The following is a 14,332-nucleotide window of genomic DNA, read 5'->3' on the forward strand; positions in this document are numbered from 1 at the left end:
ATCACTGGTGGGAGTACACATTGCCACAACCAGGTGGGCGTGGTGGCTCACACCTGTAATCCCAGTGCTTTGGGAGGCCAAAGCGGGAGGATTGCTTGAGTCCAGGAGTTCAAGACCAGCCTAGGCAACATAGTGAGACCTTGTCTCTACAAAAAAATTTAAAAATTAGCCCTGTGTGATGGCGTGCACCTGTAGTGCTAGCTACTCAGGAGGCTGAGGCGGAAGGATCTCCTGAGCCCAGGGGGTCGAGGCTGCGGTGAGCCATGATTGTGCCACTGCCCTCCAACCTGGGCATCAAAGTGAGGCTCTGACTTTAAAACATAAAAATGAAATAAATTGCCACAATCACTCTGGAAAACTGTTTATCAGCGTCAACTAAGCTAAACATATTTGAGTTATTTAATTTTTAAAATAATTTATTGAGCATTTATTTTGTGTCAGTGTTCCTTCTTTTTAAATTTAATTTAATTTTAAAGTTGTGGGGTATTAGTCAGGATTGTGTACATAAGTGGTTTAGGTACAGTTGAAGTTTTGGCCTCCCATTGGACTTCACTTCGCCTGGATTAGGATCAGGTACCCTTACTGATGTTATGTGCCCCCTCCCTTCCCTGGTAGTGTCCCACTACTGCCAATCCCTTTTTTGTAGTATTATGATAGGTGTTCAGGGTCCACTTATAGTGAGAACACGTGATACTCAGCTCTTTGTTTCTGTGATAGATCATTATGTGGACTCTGAATCCATCCAAGTTGCTACAAAGTTCATATTATTGTCCTTCTGTATGGCTGTGTAATATTCCATTGTGTATATGTACCACATTTTTTTAATCCTGTACAGGTGGTTGGTTCCATATTTTTGCTATTGTAAACCAGTGCTGCAATATACATGTGTGTGTGTGTGAGTATCTTTTTTGTAGAATGATTTGAGTTCCTCCAGGTATATTCCCAGAATGGGAATTGCTGGATCATACAGAAGGTCGATTTCTAGTTCTTTTAGAAATTGCCACACTGTTTTTCTGTAGAGGTTGAATTAGTTTGCACTCCCACCAACCGTGCAGAAGCATTCCCTTTTCTCCACGTCCTCGTCAGCATCTGTTGGTTTTTGTTTTATTAATGATGGTCATTCTTACTGGCCATCATTAGGTGGTATCTCAATGTGGTTTTGATTTGCATTTCTCTGATGATGAGTGAGGCTGAGCACTTTTTCATGTGTCTGTTGGCTGCCTGGATATCTTCTTTTGAGAAGTGTCTATTCATGTCTTTTGCCCATTTTTTAATGGGGCTGTTTGTTTTTATCCTTTCAGCACTAATGTTCCTTCTTATGTGTTCTACTTCAAGTGTCTATATCAGGTAGAGATCACTTTTATATGTTATGGAAATACATAATCTAATCACAGTATATCGTTTTATGATCATGATAAGTCATGGATTTATTAATATATTGTTGTTTTATATAAAACTGCTAAAACTTTTCATAAAACTATGATAGAAAAATGATTCACTGTTTATTATTATTATTGTTTGAAAATACATAAAGTGTTGTGATAAATACGGAATAACTTGTGGTTTTAGCAATTTTCAAGATTAATATCTGTCAGGAGTTTGGAATACTTTTTCTGGAATTTTCCCTGACTTTCCAACTCTCCTCTGGTTTTCTTTTATTTTTTTTCTTTTGAAACAGGGTCTCATTCTGTTACCTAGGTTGGAGTGCAGCAGTGTGGTTCTAGCTCACCAGAGCCTCGACCTCCTGGGCTCAGGCAATCCTTCTGTTTCAGCCTCCTAAGTAGCTGGTACTACAGGTGTACACCACCATGCCTGGCTAATTTTCTGTAGAGACAAAGTCTCACTATGTTGCCCAGGCTGGTCTTGAACCCAAACTCAAGCAATCCACCCACCTTGGCCTCCCAAAGTGCTGGGATTACAGACGTGAGCCAGTGGGTTTTCTGTTGAAGTTTTGGTTAACCTGAGTAGTGCTGACAGTGCTGTCCTCCATCTGAACCCTGTAGAGTGGGTAACTAACTCTATACGTGTCCCTTCTCCCAAGTGTCAGATTCCCTCCAGAGTCTGCCCACTTCTGTTCATGGTCCAGCACCTATCAGATACCTGTGTTTGTATTTTGCCCAGTTTATTTACAGTTGTTATCAGCAGAGTGTAGGCTGAAGCAGGTCCCACTTGGTCCTAGAAGTAGAACTCTCCTTCCTTGTTCTGATAGAGCAGATCTTCAAGTCTTGTCCTGAGAAAGATATATGAGGAGAGATATTTTGAGGACTCACGTGTCCAAAATGTCTTTCTTTTTCTTGATTAATAGTTTGACTGGTCATGAATAGCCTGACAATAATGTTCTCTTAGAATATTTTATTTTTGTTGTTGTTTTTGTTTACAGCTTTAATGAGATATAATTCATATCATAAATTTTACCCTCTCAAAATGTGTAATTCAGTAGCTTTTAGTATATTCACAAAGTTGTGCATCAATCATCATTATGTTAATATATGTTTTGCAAATATTTTCTCCCAGTCTGTGGCTTGCTTTCTCTCTTTTTGTTGTTGTTGTTGTTTTACTTTTATTTTAACAGCTTTAGGGAGTGCAGATGGTTTTGGTTACATGGTTACATTATATAGTGGCGGAAGAAGTCTGGGCTTTAAGTGCACCCGCCACCCCCACCTGTGCACATTGTACCTGACAGGTGATCTTTTCGTCTATTTTAGATACTCTCCCACTATCTTCAAGCTTCCCTTATTGCTGTTAACAAAGTTTGATGTCAGTCAGTTTCTTGACCTTTTATATTTGGCCTGCTTTTTTCTTTTGAAGTTTTTAGAATATTCTCTCTGTTCCTGGTTTCCTGAAATTACATGGTGATGTGTCTTGGGACATAGCTTTTTCCAGTCTTTGTGCCGAGTGTTCCTTGAACCCTGTCAACTTAGAAAGTCATGCCCTGCTGTTCTCAGAAAGTTAATTTTATTTTTTCTTTGATTCTTCTTTCCTTTCCCCGTTTTCTTTGGAACTCCTCCTGTTTGGATACTGAACCTATGGGTTGATCGTCTAATGTTCTTTTATTTTCTCTTCTGTTTTCCATCTTTTGGTCTTTTTGCTCTGCTTTCTGAAATATTACCTCAACTTTTTCTTCCAGACTTTTCCTGAATTTTCGACTTGGCAGTCAGTAGAACTCTTTTGTACGTCCTCGCTATTCTTATGTTTTACAACATCCTTCTTTGTTTTATAGATGCAATACCTTCTTCTCTCTAAGCATCTTGGATAGAGTATATCCTTCCCCTTCTACTCTCTGTATGTTCTTCTTTGCTTCCTCTGAGATCCCCCCCCCCCTTTTTTTTTTTTTGAGAAATCAGGATTTATTGAGAGGACAGAAAAACTTCCACAGTGGCAGGGGACCCGAAGGTGGTGCCTCCCTTTTTCTATTTCTTTATTTTGGTCTTTGTGTTTTATCCCCTTCACACTTAGGGATGAGGCATTAAAAAGCCGATTCGAAGTTCTGTGTGCACTAGCATAGTTTTATTGGCTGGTGGGCTGCACTGGGGGGTGTCAGGGCAGCTGGTCAGGTTTTTCACTGGAGAACCCAGCTGTCAACATCTGCTGGTCTTTCTTTCTGCTCGTCAGTGTCATCCAGAGGTAAATCTTTCTATCTGCTTTCTGGGATGGAAGCCTTCCTGGTGGGGCTCTAGATGCTGAAGAGGCAGAGGCTGTTGGTTTCACCGTTTAGTAGGCAGGATTTCAGCGCAGTGTCTCTCCCGCTTTCTGCATTGCTCGAAGTGCCCCATCTGATAAGCTGACCAGGTTCTGCTGGGATGGAGGAGGGGAGAAGACTGGCTGTCCAGGTAGAAGGAGGGAATCTGAGGAGCCTCTTTTGTCTTCTTTTCCAACAATGCCCCTGTCCAGCCTAACTCCTCACCTGTGTGTTCCAAGGTGTCTGTAGTGCCAAGCCTCTGGAGGGTTCTTTGGTTACAGCTAGTTTGCTTCGTTTTGTCTCAGCATCCTCCGCCTCACCTTCTGAGTTCTCAGTCTAAGGTCCTGCTCACCTAAGTGAGGAGGTCCTGCCAGTCTTTCCTTTTTCCCAAGTGACTCTCTTAGAGAACCTTTCCCCTGTCACTTATCCCTGTGGAGGGTACATCATCAAGGGGAAGAGGGGAAAAGGCTCTTATCACAAATACTGAACCCGAAGCCCCGTGACTCCTGACCCCCTTCTCTTCCTTGTAAAGACCCTGTGGTGTGGGGAGGAGTCGGTGATGGTGGAAGTGGGTGGTGCTGGGAGTGGCTCTGGCTCTCCTGCTTAAACAGCCATGGGGGCAGGAGTCTGGGCCCTTCTTGGTGGCACACTGGCAGTTCTCTTCAGAAAGTCGGGTGCACTTAGAGCTCCAGTTCTCAACTTCTGCTTTAATCATAACTCCAGGACAAGAGGGAAAAGCTGCCCTCAGAAACTGCATACTAGTCCATGGTATGGGTGTATCCAAATGTGCTTAACCAAATTCCCCGTCCCTGGGTATTTAGATTCTTTTTCACTTTTGTGATGCTACAAATAGTGTCACAGTGAACTTCCTTGCAGTAGTTAACCATTGTTATGATTGTAGGTGAAATTCCTATGAGTGAACTAGCTGGGTATGATGATATGTGTGTTTAGTGTTTTCACTTTTAGTTATTTATTTGTTTATTTTTGAGTTGGAGTCTCACTCTGTCACCCAGACTGGAGTACAGTGGCCGCTCTCAGCCACCGCAGCCTTAACCCGCTGGGCTCTGGCGATCCTTCTGCCTTAGCCTTCCAAGTAGCTGGAACTACAGGCACGCACTACCATGCCCGGCTAGTTTTTATTTATTGTAGAGACAAGGTCTTGCCAAGTTGCCCGGGTGGGTCTTGAACCTGTGGGCTCAGGCAATCCCCTCGCCTCGGCCTCCCAAAGTACTGGATTACAGGCTGAGCCACCGAGCCCAGCCTAGTGTTTTTAATTACATGCTATCTGGTTGTCTGAATTTTGTGCCAGTTTCATGCTCCTTCTGACTGTACATATGAGTGTCCTTTGATACAGCGGGAACAAGAACTCACCCACATGCCAGGAGGGTGGCACATCCCAGCTCCACGGGGACAGAGGCTCCCATGCTCAGCACCTGGCCAGAGCTCACCCATGCACCTCTTCATCTGGCTGTGTATTTGTTTCCTTTGAAACATCTTTTGTAATAAATTGGTAAATAGGATTCTTAGTCCACCAGAATGCTTGAGGAAAGGGAAATGGTAAGGACACGATGACTGAATTGTTTGAACTCTCCTTGACTGGTTGCCTTCCTGAGAGGTGGCCAAGTGGAGTGCAGTGAATGCAAGTGACTCTTTCTTGATGAGGGATTTGAGGTTTCTCGAAGTAGTTACTGGTAACACAGATTCTCAACGTGCAGAACCGCGATGGAGTCAGGGTCACTGTAAAAGACCGAAATGAGTTACGTGGCCCCAGGACTGGGCCTGATCGTGTTTCTTGGACTAAACTTCTGGTGCAGCTTTGTTCTGACCAGCACTCTGGGAACTCCTGTTGCTTCTAAGACAGTTGGGCCACAGAAGTGACATTTCAGGTTGCTCCATTGAAGTTGATGTTCCATTATGTTCCTAATCAGAATTTGAAAACTGACTGCCTCCTATTGAACCAAAGGACTCTTCTGTTCAAAGAATAATCACAGGACCATGTTGTTGCTTCATCCAGAAACTTGCTTAAGTCTCTCCTTTCTTCTATTTTCATATTCCCAAGCTCCTCTGAAGTCATTCTACAAAAGAGAGTGCACTGTAAAATCATTACGTTTAAAAGTCTTAAAACAGGCTGGGTGCGGTGGCTCAGGCCTGTAATCCCAGAACTTTAGGAGGCTGAGGCGAGAGGATTGCCTGAGTCCAAGGGTTCGAGACCAGCCTGGGCAACTTGGCGACACCTCGTCTTTACAATTAAAAAAAAAATTAGCTGGGTGTGGTGGTGCGCACCTATAATTCCAGCTACTTGGAAGACTGGGGTGGAAGGATCGCCTGAGCCCATCAGGTCAAGGCTGTGGTGGCCATGATTGTGCCACTTCAGTCTGGGTGACAGAGTGAGACTCCAACTCAAAATAAAATAAAATAAATTTTAAAATATAAGTCTTAAGACAGATGAATGGATAAGTTGTGACTTGCATACACACACACACACACACACACACACACTCTGAAATATTATTCAGCCTTAAAAAAGGAGATCCCGCCATTCCTGATAATATGGATAAATTTGACGGACATTATGTTAAGTAAAATAAGCCAGAAGCAAATAGAAAAATATTGCATGATCTCCCTTATAGATAGATGAACTCTTGAAAAAGTCAAATACATAGAAACAGAGAAGTCGAGTATGTCGGAGCAAAGAGTAGAGGGGTGGTTGCCGGGGGTGGGTGTGGGATGAGGAGGAGGGAGGGGGAGAGGTGGGTTGGTCACTGGTCGGCACATTGCAGTTGTAGAGGGTGAAGAAGTCTAAGGACCAAGTGGACAGCATGGGACTGTGTAGCCCATAGTATTGTATTGTATACTGGAAATTTGCTAAGGGCATAGATTCTAGGTGCTCTTACCACACACACTCACAAAAGGTCACCTCTTGTCTTGAACGATGTCTCAACTTGCCTGACCATAGTAATCGTTTCACTGTGTGTATCAAAACATCATATTATATAACTTAAAAAACATATATACATGTATATAAATTTTTTGATCACATTTAGGCTTGCTTAGCGTGATTCATCTTTTTCCTTACTTTGTCAGTTTGAATAGAAGAATGGCATCTCACTGGGCACGGTGGTTCATGCCTGTAATCCCAGTACTTTGAGAAACAGAGGCAAGAGGATTTCTAGAGCCCAGGGGTTGGAGACCAGCCTAGGCAACTTGTCGAGACCTTGTTTCTACAATAAATCAAAAAATTAGCTGGGCATAGTGGCGTGTGCCTGTGGTTCCAGCTACTTGGAAGTCTGAGGCAGAAGGATCGCCTGAGCCCAGCAGGTTGAGGCTGCGGAGGACGTGAGTGTGCCAGTGCACTCCAGTCTTAGCAACAGAGTGAGACACCAACTCAAAAAAAAAAAAAAGAACAGTATCTATGATTTTACTTTGCATTTGTTATTACTAAGAAGAAGAAACGATTTTATATATGCTTCTTGCCCATCGAGCTATATTTTTTATGCAGTTTGTCTGCTTAAGGCCTTTGACAGTTTTCCTACCGAGGTATTCAACTTTTTTGTCTGTTGTGATTTATCTAGACATTGAAAATATTAATTGTATGCCATAATTGTTGCCACTTTGTTCCCAGTTTGACATTGCTTTATATATTTTCTTTATGTTGTACAGAAAATCTACATTTTAATGTATTTAGATTAGATGAGTACCTGAATTCTCTGAGTCTCAGTTTTCTCTTCTGTAAAAAATGGGATAATAACACCTACATGGTAAGGTAGGTGCAGTACTTGTAAGTTAACTGCTATGTAATCGTTTAACAAGTGATGGCTTTTGCTGTTCTCTATGTGGCACATTAAAATAGCTCTGAATCATCTAAAATTTTTACTAGAACTGCAAGACATACTCAAAGGTGTTTAAACTAAATATGAAAATGGATAATAAATAAAACTGAATTTTTTTTGGAGTTGGAGTCTCACTCCATCGCCCAGGCTGAAGTGCAGTGGCATGCTCACAGCCACTGTAGCCTCAACCTGCTGGGCTCAGGCAATCCTTCCACCTCAGCTTTCCAAGTAACTGAAACTATAGGCATGCACTACCTCACCTGACTAATTTTATAATTTATTGTAGAGACAAGATCTCTCCATGTTGCTCGGGCTGGTCTTGAACTCCTGAGCTGAGGCAGTTGTTTCACCTCTGCCTCCCAAAGTGCTGGGGTTATAGGCATGAGCCACCATGCCTGGCAGACTCTGAATCTTTTAGGTGTATATAAACAGGAAAGTTTTAATCCCTGCCTTTTCTTTTCTTTCTTTTTTCTTTCTTTCTTTTCTTTCTTTCTTTCTTTTTTTTTTTTTTTAGTCTGGTTCTCACTTTGTCACCCAGTCTGGAGTGCAGTGGTGTAATCATGGTTCATTGCAGGCTTGACTTCCTAGGCTCAGGTGATCCTCCTGCTTCAACCTCCTGAGTAGCAGAGATTACAAACATGTACTACCCTGCCCAGCTAATTTTTGTATTCTTTTATAGAGACAGTGTCTTGCTTATGTTGCCCAGGCTGGTCTCAAACTCTTAGACTCAAGCAATCCTCCTGCCTTGGCCTCCAAAGTGCTGGGATTACAGGCATGAGCCACTGCATGCTGCTTTACCTGTTTTTTCTAATTCTCCTCCTTAAGAAAAATTTAATGAACTTTTATTAATGCATCCTCTTAAGTAGGAAAACTGGAAGTCTGAGTGGAACGTGAAAAGACTAGAGTTTTCTTACAAGTTTTCTGTTACAGGCTTATGAATATATTCCTTTCTGGTCAGGATTCCTTTCACAGCATTATTTATTTATTTTACATCAATCTAACTATGTTGCAGAAAACCAAAAGCACACACTAGCCCCTCCTACTTTCAGACAATATTAAGACAAGGATGCTGTCCCCATGAGGTCAACAGGACCTACTCCCTGAGGTTAAGTGCAAGTTGGCTTAAATGGATAACAGTTATAAGATTCATCAACTGCTTTTCTTTATAAACCACTTAACACCAATAAAAAAATTTTTATTTTGCATTTTGCAATTTCTGAGTAACTTTTTGTAATAGAATGCTTATAAGATACTGTTATAATAAAAACATTTTGCAGTTTCACATGTGATTTCACTCTGTTTGAAATCATGTATCATAATTTCACAGGTTACTTAGAATATGTGGCCTGACTACTCTCCAGTAAGTCTCATTTTAATAATATGATGCATTAGAGCACAGAGTAAAAAATAAACCACCACTGAGGAAGTTTGACAGCAATTGTTTATTCATCAGATAGGCCATCGGAGACTGTCTCCTGTCTTGGTTGTCTTTCAGAATTCAGTATCGGGTAGTGTGCTTATTCTAAGAAAAGGCTGTCTCAAAGCCAGCAGACGTCCTGTGCTGATTTCTTCTTTCTATATCTCTTAAAAGGTAGCTCAGTTGGCTGGGCACAGTGGCTCACGAATGCAATCCCAACACCTTTGGAGGCCGAGGCAAGAGGATTGCTTGAGCCCAGGAATTCGAGACCAGCCTGGGCAACACAGTGAGACTTCGACTCCTAAAAACAAACAAACAAACAAGTAGCTCACTTAGCTACTTGTGAGCTCACATCTGTAATCCCAGAACCTTGGGAGGCCAAGATGAGAGGATTGCTTGAGCCCAGAGGAGTTCAAGATCAGCCTGGGCAACATAATGAGACCTCATCTCTTAAAAAGAAACAAACAAACAAGTTTTGCTTGTGTACTTTGAAAGCGGAGTCACTTCCAAATGAATTCTCAAGAATGATGCCAGACATGTATTGGGCATGAGCGTTGACTTGTGTGATTTCTTTATACTTTTAAAATTGTTTTTTGTCTCTACAATCACTCTTTCTATAGTGTCATTTTATTATTTTAATATAGCTCTGCTAGAATGTCATATACGGCTTTATGAAAGTCAAGGAGTGTTTCTCCTGGAAAGTTAACCATTGCAAATGGTGTTTTAAAAAACCCCTGGGGGTGGAGTGATTATGACTTGGAACGTGACAGTTCCAAACTCTTCATAATGCTTATGTTCTTTGTTGCAGTCTAAAGGCATTTGCTCTAGAATAGTTGAAGAAGTAGGTGCTTGTGTCTTAAATGCCTGCCACCTGATGAGAAATTGTTTAGTTTAAGATTAATCTAAATAAAAGATAATCTGTCATACTTTTTTTTTTTAAGAGACAGCGTCTCGCTATGTTGCCCAGGCTGGTCTTGAATTCCTGGACTCAAGTGATCCTCCCGCCTCAGCCTCCCAAAGTGCTGGAATTACAGGCATAAGCCACCATGCTGGGCCTGTCGTATTAATTTTGAATAAGATTTTATTAAGATGAATGTTCAGAATTTAGTTTAATTGCTTTCACAACTAGATGATAATGATTTAGCATATTAAGCATATTGGCATATTGGCAGGTCATCCTATAAAAGTTCGTGTGTAGAGTTGACGCAAACTTACATTTTTTACTTGAAGCTCTTTTTAACAATTTATTCCTTCTGCCAGTTATTTTATTTTATTGACTGTTAATTTATCAACCCTTCTTTCAAAAAAAAGTGAGAGAAAAAAGGCCACAGCATTATCACATTTCTATATGTGAGTTCCCTAAACCATATGGTGATTTCTAATTAGAATACAAAAGATTGTGTGATGAACTAACTTCATAGTAGCTGTAACAGTGGGCATCACAGAAGGAGTTTTCTTGAATTTTCAACACGGACACTTTTGAGAGAAACCGTGTGGTCCATAATTGTTCTTACACTAGAAGTCCGATAAAGTTATTGATGTGCAGATCAAGTTGGTATCTCGAAGGTAGTGATTTAATTCTGGATGTTTGATCCTCTCAGTCAGCGGCTTGACTTGATTTTTTTTTAATGCAGCTTCAATATTTAATTTCACATGTACCCTCTCAGTGGAGATTTCAAAGGATACTTTGCTGGATGTTTGACTGCCTTGTCTATTTGCTCTTGTTTTGCATGCAAAGGAGAGCCAAAAGCTTTCTTCTCATTGTGTACACATGGTATTAATGGATTTACCCTGCCTGTGTCGTCTCATTACTGGAAACAGCTAGAAGCACAGAAGTCTTTCAGTGTATGCAAATAAGGCAGAATCATCTACCTGAGAGTTAATATTCTCTGCTTTTAAGTGTATTCTAAATCTAATGTTTGTATTTAGAGCATAACATCCTGTTCTCTTTTTTTATGGGCAAAAAGCTAAGCAGACTCAGGCAGCTGTTTGATGTTGGCTTCAAGTGTTATTAATTTCATATTCTATTATTCTTTTCACTGTAGCACAAGTGAAGCTGATGTGGAGGCTGTCATGGATAAGTTGTTTGATGAGCTGGCTCAGAAACAAAATGATTGTACGTAAGTTAATTTCTCTTGAAAGAGAATACATTTAGAACACAATGCCCAATCTCCACTGACCAATTAATAAGTTCCATTGCTGTATATGGGTTGATGCCACGCTCAAGTGGCAGTCATTGTATCAGCATTTTGTCTAATTTATGTGTTGAATCATGTGCTATTATTCATCAAGCTATGCATTTCCTATCTGTAAGAGATGAATTTTATAGTAATTATCCAGACAAGATTGAGTCTTTGTTCATGTTCCCATAGTAACTAGACCAAGGATTCTAAGAGTGCAAGGCAGAGAGCTGCGGCTGAATAAAGCCTGTGGAACGGTTGCCGACTGCACATTTGAAGAGCTGTGTGAGAGAGTGAGTATCCAGGCGCGTCGAGACTCCTTGGCCTTTTCACATGTTAAAAGACTTCATGCTTTCCTCCCTGCCTGTTTCAGAGTCTACGATACCATTCAGAGTCAGGACGGACTTCAGAGTCTCATGAAAGGAAGTGCTCTTCCGTATTTGCCATGCACTTTTTATAGATATTGGCACAAGATTTGCCCTTAGACGGGCTCTTAAGCAAAATTAGAAATGCAGAGAGAACTGTCAACTGTTGCTAGACACAAAAATTAGATCCGTCTTAGGGCTATTTTAGAAAAGTCAAATATAAGGGATTTTAAAAAAATAATTTGGGGGTGTGGTTAGTACGTGGCTAAAAGGAAGATGAACTAATGCTACTGTTGTCCAAGGAAGCGGGACATAAAAGAATTTCCATTCCTTGTCCTCATGGCCCATCTGTTACAGTGAATTTCTGTAACTGTGGCATCTATGTTATGTAATAAATAATATATTCAACAGAGAAAAAATATATGCTTGTACATTTATACAAGTGAGAAAGACCTTGATTGCAGATTCATTAGAAATGTGAATTCTGTCTCTTAAAAGCTCTGGAATTCAGCCGGGCACAGTGACTCACACCTATAATCTCAGCACTTTGGGAGACAGAGGCAAGAGGATTGCCTGAGTCCAGAGGTTCAAGACCAGCCTGGGCAACTTGGCGAGACCTCATCTCTACAATAAATTTTAAAAATTAGCCAGGTGTGGTGGCATGCACTTATAGTTCCAGCTACTTGGAAGACTGAGGTGGAAGGATCACCTGAACCCAGCAGGTTGAAGCTGTGGTGGCCATGATTGTGCCACTGCACTCCAGCCTAGACAACACAGTGAGACTCCTACTCAAAAAAAAAAAAAAATCTGATCTCAAAATGTTTTTTAAATTAACGAATATGCCAATTATTCTCTTTTGAGGTTTTATGGTGTCATTATCCTTGCTGATTTTTCTTCAAGTTGGCCAGGTCCTCACTGGTCAGTGACTTTGCATGAAGGATTTTACTCCTTACCTACACCAAAACTGTGGGCTGATTACTACCTCAGCCAAGCACTGAGTGACCTACAAAATGATAGAATGCCTGGGGTCAGGTCCCAGTATAAAGCTGTGAGGGATGTTTGAAGAAGGGCTACATATAAGTGGTCAGTTCATCTGTGACTATTTCTTGGTTCGTTTGTTTTTGTTTTTGTTTTGTTTTGTTTTTGAGTCAGAGTCTCACTCTGTCACCAGGCTGGAGTGCAGTGGCATACTCACGGCCACCGCAGTCTCGATCTCCTGGGCTCAGGTGATCCTTCCACCTCAGCCTTCCAAGTAGCTGGAACCACAGGTATGTGCCATCATGCCCGACTGATTTTTTGATTTATTGTAGACACGAGGTCTCGCCATGTTGCCCAGGCTGGTCTCGAACCAGTGGGCTCAGGCAATCCTTTCACCTTACCTCCCAAAGTGCTGGGATTATAGGCGTGAGCCAGTGCGCCTGGCCATCATTTTCTTGTTATAATGGTTGTGTATTTCTTTGCAACCGTGCAACTGTGGTAATTCAGACATTGAGTACTCGCATGAAGAAGACCATTGAAAGCATTCACTCTCAGAGGTAGCCTAAAACTACTTTATAATGATCCTATGAACCAGGCTAAATTGCTGTCAAAAACCATTCAGTAAAGAAAAAACACATGCAACTCAAGATGCAGGCATTTGGTGCATTGGGGCCAGTCCTGGCATGGACTGCCTGTCCTGGTTTTCTGGGAAGCTCCTCAAGTCTGAGATCTGCCCAACCACCACACTTGACACCATCCTGAAGAAACCTCTGGCAAGGAGTGGATGGGTTGACAGACTGTAAATTTCATTTTTGAGCCATGGACCCTGCAAGGAAAAAAGAATATAGAAACTTACTGACGTATGCTGTCAATAAAATGAAGAAAGACCCATCCCTCTTGCCTTCATTTCCAAGCACAAATCATCAGATCTAGAATCCTGCAGGTTAACATCCAGCCCCTGGGTACCTCTGAGATTCTCTTTTTTTAAAAATCTATCATTCAACACTGTCATGCTCAGAGAAGCAGTCCAAGTTAGGAGACCCTGTAGCACATGCAGAATAATAATAACGAATGTAACCATATTATTAAGTGTCATTCTAAGCACTTTTTACAAATTCACTCATCTGGTACTTACAGTAGGTAGGCATTATTATTGTTCCCATCTTATGGGTGGAGAAGCAGAAATACCAAAATGTTCAGTTATTTTCCCAAGATTAGATGGCTAGTAAGTGGAGTAGCCAGGGCTTGAACTCTTAGGTAGTTTGGCAGTCAGATTCTGTGCTTTCGATCTCCTCATTATATCTGAGATGTTCTGGGCAAGTTCTGCCTCAAATCTTTAATATAATTTGGATTCTGCTTTGAAGTATGATCATACACCTTGTGAAAGCCACATGTGAACTGAGCTTTGAGACTTTTATGGGGCATGAAGCTGGCTGGGGAACAGACATCCTCCAGTCCTGAGCGCCTCCATCTGTGTTGAGAGCCTTAGTACAGAAATGTCCAACTCGTGTGCCTTGGCTTACCCACTGAGAAGGACCATAACTACTGATCCCTCTGTCCCCCTGAAGGCTGCATGGGGTCTGGACCTCCAGGCTAGGGGCTTCAAGCCTTAGGCAACCTCGTCCTTTCACCCTTTTTCTAGAAATACTGTTTTCCCCTCCTGCCATGATATGAAGAGGGTTGGGAAATGCTGCCTTAGAGGACGGTGGGGGGAAAAAGAGAATACATTTGGTTGGTCTTCATTCCTTGCCATTCCCTGCCGATCACAGCTGTGGTCAAGGAAGAGGAGCAGATTCATCTCTGGAGACATGACCTGAGCTTTCAGGGTTCCTTTTCTACCTCGATGCAGTTACTTGACTTAAGCAGAGGACAGTGGAGAAGTC

The 14,332-nt window shown here is 41.6% G+C and overlaps 1 protein-coding gene across 2 annotated transcripts in view; it reads left to right on the forward strand.

Moving 5' to 3' along the window:
- The window catches only part of AFG1L (AFG1 like ATPase), a 212,836-nt gene that overhangs the window by 162,314 nt on the left and 36,190 nt on the right, over window positions 1-14,332 (forward strand). For both annotated transcript variants that reach the window (XM_008064891.1, XM_021715972.1), the window contains exons 9-10: window positions 10,972-11,042; window positions 11,299-11,399. In XM_008064891.1, the coding sequence (XP_008063082.1) occupies window positions 10,972-11,042; window positions 11,299-11,399 (172 nt within the window). The remainder of the gene's footprint in view (window positions 1-10,971; window positions 11,043-11,298; window positions 11,400-14,332) is intronic.

The sequence above is a fragment of the Carlito syrichta genome, unplaced genomic scaffold, assembly GCF_000164805.1.
Source record: "Carlito syrichta isolate Samal-C Ts95f unplaced genomic scaffold, Tarsius_syrichta-2.0.1 Scaffold308099, whole genome shotgun sequence".
Lineage (NCBI taxonomy): Eukaryota > Metazoa > Chordata > Mammalia > Primates > Tarsiidae > Carlito > Carlito syrichta.